This window comes from Sorex fumeus, unplaced genomic scaffold, assembly GCF_029834395.1.
Source record: "Sorex fumeus unplaced genomic scaffold, SorFum_2.1 ptg000072l, whole genome shotgun sequence".
Lineage (NCBI taxonomy): Eukaryota > Metazoa > Chordata > Mammalia > Eulipotyphla > Soricidae > Sorex > Sorex fumeus.
Window position 1 is genome coordinate 48,132,661 of NW_026606129.1, and position 10,316 is coordinate 48,142,976.

Here is a 10,316-nt window from a genome sequence, read left to right on the forward strand (position 1 = left end):
ACTGTGGGGAGGCCACAGTCTAGCTGGCAGTGCCGCCCGCCCAGTACTAGCGCTGACTCAGCAGCTCCCCGGGCACGTCCACACTCACATGCATGCAGACAGCCACAGATACACATGCGCACGCGTACGCACACGTACAGGTAGACAAACAGGAACACATGTGGACAGGTGCAGGCACACCCAGACACAGATACTCAGGCACGGTGGACAGAGACCCACACACTTGCGCAGTGATACAGAGAAATGGAGGCATGTCCCCCTGACTCCCACCAAGGCAAGAGGAGAATGTGGAGTGAGGGTTGCCTGCACACCTGCAGCTGAGTGGCACCCTCTAGGTCCCTCCACCCCAACTGCTTCGATGCTGGGACCCACAGCCTCCCAATGACACCTGCACATGGTTGGCACAGCTGCGTGTGACAGGTCAAGGCCCCGGCATGGCTGTGTGGCTCTAGTGAGAACAAAGTCAAAGTCTGAGCCCTGACAAGGAATGGGCCCAAACACATCACCACCCGGCCCACTCCCCCTCATCCACACATGAAGGCTGGCAGGTGGTGGCTCAGGGTATCCTGGGAGGATGTGTGGGATGCCCCCTTCCACTGCCAAATCTAGTGTGTGGAAGCATCCAGGAGCTAGAGGGAACTGTGAGAGGGAGGGCATAAGGGGAGGCGATGCAGAAAACAGCATTCTTGAAAGATGGGGACAGGGTCCTCCTGGGATTTGGGACCCAATGTGAACTTCAGGGCAGGACCACTTCCATCCTGGAGGACCTCAGCCCAAGTAGAAAATTCCAGAAAGACTGTGCTGCAGGGGCTGGAGTGATAGCACAGCAGGTAGGACGTGTGCCTTGCATGCAGCCAACCTGAGTTTGATTCCCAGTATCCCATATTGTCCCCCGAGTACAGTCAGGAGTTTAATTCCTGAGTGCATAACCAGGAGTAACCCCTGTGCATCGCTGGGTGTGACCCAAAAAGCAAAACAAACAAACAAACAAAAAAAAAACAAGAATGTGCTGGAACCTGCAGATCAGAATGATACTACAGTGGATAGGGTACTTGTCTTACGTGAGGCCAACCAAGTTCGATCTCTGACATCCCATATGGTCCCCAAGCATCGCCAAGAGTAATTTCTGAAAGTGCCTCCCATAGAGGGACGCTGGGGGTAGGGGGTAGGGGGTTGGGAGATGGTGATGGGGAAACGGGGGACATTGGTGGTGGGAAATGTACACTGGTGGAGGGATGTACATTTCCCACTGCTGGATCATTGTATGACTGAAGCCCAATTATGAACAGATTTGTAATGGTCTATCTCATGGATATCCAATTTAAAAAAATTTTTAAAGTAATGTGGAGTTCATGCCCAATTCAATCAGCTTAATCAATGGCTGAATAAATATCAGTACTCCTACATAAAAAAAAAAAAAGTAATTCCTGAGTGCAGAGCCAGGAGTAAGCCCTGAGCACTGGTGGGTGTGCCCCTCACCACAGAAAAAAAATAATGTGCTGAAACCACTGACAACTAAGCCCCTGACAACTTTCAGAGGAGAGCATGGTGGGTCCTGGGCACGGTGCACAAAGTGAAGTGGCTGCAGCTTTCTGCTCCCATTAGCAGGCATTCATGCCCTCAGCCTGTCTCTCCTCAGATTCCCACATGGTCTTCTGGAGCAGAGGCCGGAGTGCCCTGTTTGTGTCACACCACCTGGGAGCCCTGTCATGCCTAGCGACTGTGGGTCCTGGTCCAGCTTCCTTCCTCATCAGGTCTTCCCACCACCCCCTGGCAACACCAGCCCAATCTCCCATGGTCCACAGAGCTAGCTGACCCTCATGTGCCCCAAAGCTTCCCTTTCCTTCCCATCAGCCCTCCCTGCTCCCTAGGCCATTCCCTGGAAGACACCTGTGGTCAGGCCCTGCTCCTGGGAAAGCTCCACCACCCATACACACACACTCACATACAGGCACACAAACACAGAGACACACTCACACACAGACACACAGAGATAAACACACACAGACTCACACTCACACAGACACACAGACACACACACAGACACACACACACACACACACACACAGACACACACACACACACACACACACACACACACACACACACACACACACACACACCCTCTCCAGTTTTTCTTTCTTTCTTGGTTTTTGGACCACACCTGTAAGTCCTCAAAGCTTATCCCTGGGTCTGCATTCAAGATGCACTATTAAGGAGTTCGGGGAACCGTATAGGGTATCGGGAATCAAACCTGGGTAAGCCATGTACAAGGCAAGCACCGTTCTTGCTGTACTCTCTCTGGCCCCTATTTTTCTGTTCTTTACCTCCTCTCCCTCCCCTGCTCTGCCCTCAGGGAATGTGCCTGCTCCAGGAACCTCCTGCAAGTGGGGTCTGAGCCTTTGACTGCCCTCAGCGTAATGCCCTCTGCTTCACCCATGTTAGATCACATATCAGAGCTCTCCCTCCTGAGAGCTGAGGACTGCTCCATTGCATGGACTTGGGGTCAATCCATTTGCCTGCTGTGGGACTCTTGGGTGGTACTCACCTTTGGCTGCTGGGAGCAGGCCATGTGACACAGGTGTGCAAACCTGCTTTCAGTTCTCTGGGTTAAATCTACAGCCTGGAACTACTCAAGCACAGGGTACCGATGCATTTCATAGCTTGAGGGCTTGCAGCACCACTTCTGTGACAGCTCTTGTACCACCATTGACCCCAGGCCCAATGTTCCAACATCCCCACGTGCACACCAACCCTCATTCTTTCCTGTTGTTCTTCACATTCACTTTCCTACTAGGAAGGAAATGGTATTTCATGGTGGTTTGGTTTGATTTGGGGGCCACATCCGGTGATGCTCATGAGGATATTCCTGACTCTGCACTCAGGAATCACTTCTGGCAGGTTTGAAGACCAAACCCAGGTCAGCCACATGCAAGGCAAGTTCCTTACCTGCTGTACTGTGCCCCTCCAGCCCCTCATGGTGGTTCTGTTAGGCATTTCTCTAATGATCGACAATGCTGAGCACTTTTTATGTACCTATTGGCCATTTATATACCTCCTTAGAAGCAGTGTCTCTTCAACTTCTTTGCCTCTTTTTTATTTTTTGTCACACTTAGAAATTCTTCATATATTCTGAATATTATCTCCTCTTTATTAAATCTTGTCCCAAATACTCTCTTCTCAGATAATCATTGATGGTCAGAGCGGTAGTATAGCGGGCAGGGTGTTTGCTTTGCATGCGGCCGACCTGGGTTCGATTCCTCCGCCCCTCTCAGAAAGCCCGGCAAGCTACCAAGAGTATCTTGCCCGTGTGGCAGAGCCTGGCAAGCTCCCCACGACGTATTCGATATGTCAAAAACAGTAACAACAAGTCTCACAATGGAGACGTTACTGGTGCCCGCTCGAGCAAATCGATGAACAGCGGGAGGACAGTGCTACAGTGCTCATTATTTAACATGTCAGTCCCTGCTAAACCTTCGCATTGGTTTAGCACATATAACGCACATACACATACATGATACACATACACACACACTCCCTTTCCTCCTCTCAGTTCCATCTCCAGAATCCCAACCATCCTGCAGGGCATGGACCCTCCTCCCCCATAAAACCTGTGGGAATCACCTCCTCCAGGAAGCTTCCCCTCATTCTCCCCACTGGGCTCTAAGGGAAATAGAGGGTCCTGACCCCCAATTCAGCTGTAGTCAACATAGCAGGAGATTGTAGGAGGTGTGCACCTCCCCACCAACACCATAGGTGTTACAAACCATGTTGCCCACCCCCAGAATCTGCAGCTAAGGGACCTGTTGGAAGTCCCAGATGCTGTCCCAGAGCCACATTTCAGGTACCTGAGTAAGGCCAGGGTCTACACGACCCCTTTGGATCTGACTACCTGGAGGCAAGGTTTACTCCTGCCCTGACAGCCATTCCCAGTGACTCAGGCCAAATTCATTTTCTGCTCTGGGCCTCAGTTTCCCTCTCTGTGACATGGGTGGCCAAAGTCCATGGTCCCTAGATTGCTGGCTGTGGAGTGAGAGCACTCAGACAATGCTCCTAAGGAACATCCCTATGTCCAGCCCACTGCCCACTGCCCACTGCCCACTGCCCACTGCCCTATTCGGGCAGGAGGGGAGAGGAGAGGAGCGAGAGAGGGACTGCAGCCTCCTTCTGGCCAGCCAGCTTCGACCCCACTGCCTCAGACAGGCTCAAAGTTTTGGTACACCAGATGGGACAGTTCTGATGAAATATTTAAGAATGACTACCCTTGTTTTGTCTGGGACTCACCAAATGTGTCCCACAGACTTTATGAAAGTCAACCAAGAGTCAACCAGAGAGATGAAGGATAGAAGGGAGGGAAGGAAGGAAGGAAGGAAGGAAGGAAGGAAGGAAGGAAGGAAGGAGCCGTTTATTGCTGAAGCGGTGAGGAGGAGGGGTACAGCCACAGGCAGTGCAGTCCTAGGGGAGCATGGCAGCCAGCAGAGAAGTCCAGAGGGGCTCCCCTCTTGCCCTGGCCACTGGTGTCAGTCTCACACGTGGGAGGTAGTCTGTCCCCAGCACAGCCCTCTCCCTGAGGACACAGGCTCCAGGGGCAACAGGGGACGACTGGGAGCTCGGCTGGTGCAGAGGGCGGTGGCGGCAGGGCTGGGTGCAGCAGGCACGGGGCAGGGGAGCAGGACAAGGGTGGCAGAGGTGGCCGCAGTTTGAGAGGGAGCACCTTAGCTGGCCATGATGTGCTTCACGAACGCTGCAAAGAGGAGGAGAGCAGGGCACAGGGTGGGCACTGGGTGCCTGAGGGATCCCAGAAGCCCCTGCACCCCTGTGCCCTGGGCCTACCTTCATAGTTGATGCAGCCGTTGGAGTCCTCCTGTCCAGCCATGAGTTTCTCCACCTCGTCTTCCGTCAACCGCTCACCTGGGGGCAGGGGCAGTGGAGTTTTCAGGGTGGGGGGCAGGGGGTCTGCGTCCCTGGTGCCCCACACCTCGGACCAGCACAGCATCATTGCTCATGAGGTCCTGGCTCCCCCATCCTGAGACCACCAGGCTCGGCTCCAAGGCCCAGTTGGGGAGACAAGACGGGAGGGTGGGGGAAGCTACAGGCTGGGGCCACCTCCAGGCCTGGCCCTGGCTGGACTCTGCCACAGCAGTACTTAGGCACCAGCTCTATGCCCTCCATTCGTGACAGGTTCAGGGCACCTCCATCCCTGGAAACTCCGCTAAGGAAGGACCCACAGTGGAGCTGGAGACCTGGGGGAATGAGGACAGAATGGACCAGGAGACATCAGCACTGGCTCCCGGAAGCTCCTGAGCCCATGCATTTGTGGGCCTACACCCCCACCCCACCACATTGACTCCCATAAGCCCAAGACTCAAGTTTGGGCTCATAGCAGGAACTCAGTAACTATTTGCTGAGGGAAAAGTGCTTTTGAGAAGGGGATGCCCCCGCCAGCTAGGTACCTAGAGGGGATGGGAGGTACCCAGGCCCCCAGGCTGCCAGGAGGTCCGAGAGGCCACAGAGAGCACCTTGGTCACTCCTGTCCCAGGAAGTGACCAGAAGGCACCAAGTGCCAGGATTTGGTGGAACTCGGTGGTCTGCACCAACAAGCAGACTTGAGCCCCCGCCAACCGCCCTGGCTCCCCACTTGTTTGGTGTCACTCTTTCTCCACTGCAGTAGAGACACGGGCCTGGATAGTGATCGAGTGACCACACGGGCCCTCCCAGCAGGCTCGACGGGCAGTGCAGGACAGGGGCGGCCCTCACCCAGGGTGGCCAGCACATGGCGGAGCTCGGCGCCCATGACGGTGCCATTGCCCTCCTTGTCGAAGACCCGTAGCCCCTCCACAAAGTCCTCGAAGGTGCCAGTGTCCTTGTTCTTGGCGATGTGCTGCAGCATGGGCAGGAACGTGTCGAAGTCCATCATCTTGGTGTTGAGGTCTGTGGAGAGAGGAGAGAGGGTCCCGAGAGCCAGACTCGACTGGGTGAAGGAGGCGTGATTATCCTCTGACTGCTCCTGAAGCGCCCTACCCCGACTGGCCATTTGCAAAGCTGTCCCTGTGCCAAGGGACTTGACAGAGGTGGAGGGTGCAGTGAGCACCTTGTTTCCGGTATTCCCGCAGCCTCCTGGTGGGTTCCACCCAGCCCCTCTCTGTTCCTCTGAGATGCCTCCCCCTACCCCATACACACACACACACACACACACACACACACACACACACACACACAAGCACACATGCACGCACACACGCACTGAGGGCTGTGGTACCCGCCTCCCAGGAAAACTGGCCAATCAGAGCCTTGCCCAGGAATTTTGGGGCCTGAGGTCTGGACCTGCCCCTCACCCCTCCTCAGGAGCCGAGAGGGTCAGGCCTAGACCAATAGAGACACTGAGAGGACAAAGAAGCAGAGAAATCCAGGACAGCCCCTGGAGGAGATCCCGGCCCATCCTCAGACCAGCCCAGTGACTGGTGCCAGAGAAGGCCGAGATCACGGCAAGGACAGAGCATGTGCACAGCACAGAGATGCCCCCGCTGTCACCCCCGCCTCCCAGGAGGGGTTCTGTGGGGACTCTTGAGCGAGACTCACCTTCCTGTTTGGGCTTCCCCAGCACGCGGAGCACCTCGGCCTGCGTGGGGTTCTGGCCCAGTGCCCGCAGGACGTCCCCACATTGCCCGAACGTGATCTTCATCTCGCCCTTGGGCGTGCGGTCAAACAGCAGGAAGGCCTCCTTGAACTCTGCAGAAGAAGGTGTGAGTGGAGAGGGCCCCCAGCCACGCCCCCCCACCCCCACCACCCCCAGCCCACCCGTCCTCACTCACCCCACCAGCCCAGTCATCACTTACCTTCAATCTGCTCGGGTGTAAATTCAATCTGTAAAGAGATCCCCCCCAAATTAAGTGCTGACTCAGAGACAAAGTGCGGCCAGGTCCCCTGCACAGGCCCCTCAAGCCATCAACTGTCCCCATGGCCAACCTCCAGAGTCCACCCCCACAAACTTTCTGCCACCTTCCCAGGCATCCCCCTCTCACCTGGGGGCCTGTGCACTGCGTGTGCCCACCCCCCAGTAGCCTGATCGCTCCCCACAAGGGTAAATGTGAGAGGGGACCAGAGGTCCAGCCTTCTTCGACAGCTCCCCTCAAGTGCCCAAAGCCAAAAGATCCAACCAGAACTTAGCCCCCCAGCACCCCGCCCCCAAGCCTGGAGCCCTGAGAGAAAGACTGTCCACAAGAGTGAAACAGGAGACTGGGGGGCAGGTGCAGGGGACAGGCAGGGCTGCTGAGTGTTCACTGAGGCTGCTCACGGCCACCTAAGGCCCGGACGTCCCCCTCCTCACTGATACCAGAGCTATTTTTATCACTGCAGTCACTTGCCCCAAGGTCAAGGTCACTGGAGGGAAGGGAGCCTGGGGGAAGGGTCGTCCCTACTGAGGCCCCCTTGGAGGTCCACCCACCTCCATTGTGCACCCCAGAGCACAGAGGCCCCCCGGCCCTCCCCTGTGACCCCCCCCCCAGTCCTGCCATGAATGTCCCCCCAGCTCTCGGGCCCAGCTCACTGTGGAAGGAAAAGAGCCGAGTTCCCTCTGCCTCCCGGGAGCCAGCTGAAATTAGGTTCCCCATGTCTCAGCGAAGTCAGAGGCAGGGGTGGGCAAACAAGGCGTGTTACTCACTGTCCAGGTCAGTGAGACTGGACAAATGTCGCCAGGAGTGCCAGGGCATAGCAGCCTCACCAAGGAGGTTGTGGGACAGGTCCAGGGACAAGGTGGGGACAGGGCACTGTGAGGACAGGCAGGGAGTCAGCCCAGGGAGCATTTGTGACCACTGGGTTCCAGCAGCCTGCAAGGAGGACACGCCGATGGGCCCATTTCACAGCTGAGAAAACCAAGGCTCAAGGGAGAGTCGGAGAGATACAGCTTCACAGGCTGGTGTACAGGTTTTGCCTGCGGGAGGCCTGGGTTCAGTCCCCAGCACTGATTGGTGCCACCCCAGAGCAAAGGAGATGGATAGAGCGGAGTCAGGATCCGAACCGACATCTCCAGGCGGGAACAGACGCGGTGGGTATCCCCAGGAAGTGCTCTCCAACTGCACAATGGCAGATGGGAACGTGAGAAGCACGCTGGCTCCCCAGGGCCCTTCGCAGGCCGCCAGGACAGCAGGGCCAGTGGCCAGCCAAGAGCAGGAAGAGGCGGGCAGGGCAAGTGAGCGTGCCGCTATGCAGATGCCACAGGTGGGAGTCAGGGTTGCTTCTCCCAGTTTAGACTCTGAGAGTCCCCAGCCAGGGCACGGGGGACGGGGACACCATCCACCACCCTGCACCCAGCTTCCTGTATGGCCAACCCAGACGGCTTCCGTTTTCCCACCCGAAAGAAAGCCGAGTCCCCATCAGTCCTGGGGTTCAGGACCACCACAGAGTGAGTGACCCCCAACCTGGGGCTGCTCCTCCCCCACCCCTCTCCACCCATGCCAGGCGACCCAGCTTGGACTCAGGAGCCCACAGCTAGATCCTGCGTTGGGGGTACAGGCGACTCCAGCTTCTCCAACATGTGAGGGCCAGGGGGAAGTATGGGATGGGCAGAGGTCAGTTTCCAAATCACGGGACAGGTGTCCCCACTGGCTGGTGTCCTGGGGGAGTCCTGTCTCCTGTCTGAGCCCATTCCTCCCTCCGATGCCAGAATCGCTGACCTTGGCACAGAGGCCTCTCGCTGCAGCCCAGTGCCTCCTTCTGGAGCCTGGCCCAGCCTGCCCTGGACGGGTTCTCCTGGGAGCCATTTACCTGGGTGCCCCTTCAGCACAGCCCGGGCCCCACACACACCCACCTTGATCTTGGAGGCATCAAACTCGGGTTCCTTGGGAAGCTCGGGCTCGAGACCCGCCTCGGGGGCCGCCGCAGGGGCTGGAGCTGCAGCTGCCTTGGGAGCTGCCTTGGCCTCCTCCTTCTTGGGTTCCGGTTTTTTGGGGGCCATGGACGCTGAGAGTACAGAGAGGGGTGTGGCGAGGAGCAAGGCTGGAGGAGGGAGAAGGCCTGATGCAGGGTGGGGGGAGCTCTGAGCCTTTATCTGCCTCCTGACCCCAGCCCCACCCCTCCGAGCACTATAGGGCCAGGGCCATAAAAGGGCATTGGCCAGGCGAAGGTGCTATTTTGGGGCCTGGGGAGGGCATTGTTCAGGAATGGGTAGGCAGAGGCAGGACTCTGGTTCCTTCCAATCACCTGTCGGGAGGGGTGGGGGACAGGGGCTCAGAGGCCAAGATTCAGGGCACACGCACCGAAGGGTCCCCACCACCCCTCAGTAGCTCATTACATTGAACAGGTGCAGAAGGTTCGGTGCCCAGAGCCGGGGGCCGAGGGTGGGGGTCAGCTAAGGGCATCTCTTGAGTTGAACTTCTCATCGGGACATCAAATTCCCAGGCGTCTGCATGGCCGTGTAGAGGGCATGAAAGTCCTGTGTGTGTGTGTGTGTGTTTGTGTGGTGTATATGTGTGCATGTTTGTGTGTGGGGTGTGTGCATGTGTGTATGTGGTGTGTGTGTATGTGTGATGTGTGCATGTGTGTTTGTGTGTGGGGTATATGTACATGGGAGGGTGTGGTATGGGGGATATGTGAGTGTGTTTGTGTGGTGTGTGTGCATAGGGCGCGTATATGTGGGGAGGCATATGCCTGTATGTGTGTTTGTGTATGGTTTGTGCATGTGGGGGGATGGTGTGTGTATGTGTATGTGCGGTGTGTATAGTTGTGTGTATGTGTATTTGTGCGTGGAGTATGTGTATATGTGGAGGTTTGTGGTATGTGTGTATGTGGGGGGGAGGTGTATGTGGGGAATGTATATGTGTATGCGTGTATATGTGTTTGTGTGTGGGTGTGTGTATGGGGGGGTGTATGTGTGTTTGTGTGGGAGGTGTGTATGTGGGGGATGTATATGTGTATGTGTGGAGTGTGTATGTATGTATGTGTGGTGGTATGTGTGTGTATGTGTATTTGTGTGCAGGGTGTGTATTTGGAGTACATGTGTGTATGTGTGTTTGTGGGGGGGTGTATGTGTGTGAGGGGATGTGTATGGGGGATGCGTTTGTGTTTGTGTATGGGGTGTGTGTATGTGGGGGGAGTATGTGTGTATGTGTGGTGGTGGGATGTGTGTGTATGTGTGGTGTGTGTATGTGTGTCTCGGCTGTGTACTTTGGGTTCTCTGGGTCTCCAGGCAGGTAGGTCTGTGCATATCTCTGTGTGTTGCTGTCTGGGGGTCATTCTGTGCTGCCTGAGGCGGGGTGGTCCTGCTGCCTGCGCCCTGGCGCCCAGGGCCCGAGTTGGCTGTTTACACGAAAGCCGGGTCT

The 10,316-nt window shown here is 56.5% G+C and overlaps 1 protein-coding gene across 1 annotated transcript; it reads right to left on the bottom strand.

Moving 5' to 3' along the window:
* Window positions 1-4,386: 4,386 nt before the first annotated feature.
* MYL3 (myosin light chain 3) lies at window positions 4,387-9,027 on the bottom strand. The gene is made up of 6 exons (XM_056129519.1): window positions 8,807-9,027; window positions 6,837-6,864; window positions 6,580-6,729; window positions 5,758-5,931; window positions 4,834-4,911; window positions 4,387-4,744 (listed from the first exon to the last, which is right to left on the bottom strand). Exons 1-6 carry the CDS (start codon window positions 8,951-8,953, stop codon window positions 4,716-4,718), a joined length of 606 nt encoding a protein of 201 aa, XP_055985494.1. The 5' UTR covers window positions 8,954-9,027; the 3' UTR covers window positions 4,387-4,715.
* Window positions 9,028-10,316: the final 1,289 nt, after the last annotated feature.

What these genes read in the sequence shown, in the direction of transcription:
- MYL3 (XM_056129519.1), bottom strand. Translation starts at nt 8,953, where the DNA reads ATGGCCCCCAAAAAACCGGAACCCAAGAAGGAGGAGGCCAAGGCAGCT. An exon ending in TTGATGCCTCCAAGATCAAG is followed by an intron (nt 6,865 to 8,806) that starts GTGGGTGTGTGT and finishes ATCTCTTTACAG; the next exon opens with ATTGAATTTACACCCGAGCA. An exon ending in GGGGAAGCCCAAACAGGAAG is followed by an intron (nt 5,932 to 6,579) that starts GTGAGTCTCGCT and finishes CTCTCTCCACAG; the next exon opens with ACCTCAACACCAAGATGATG.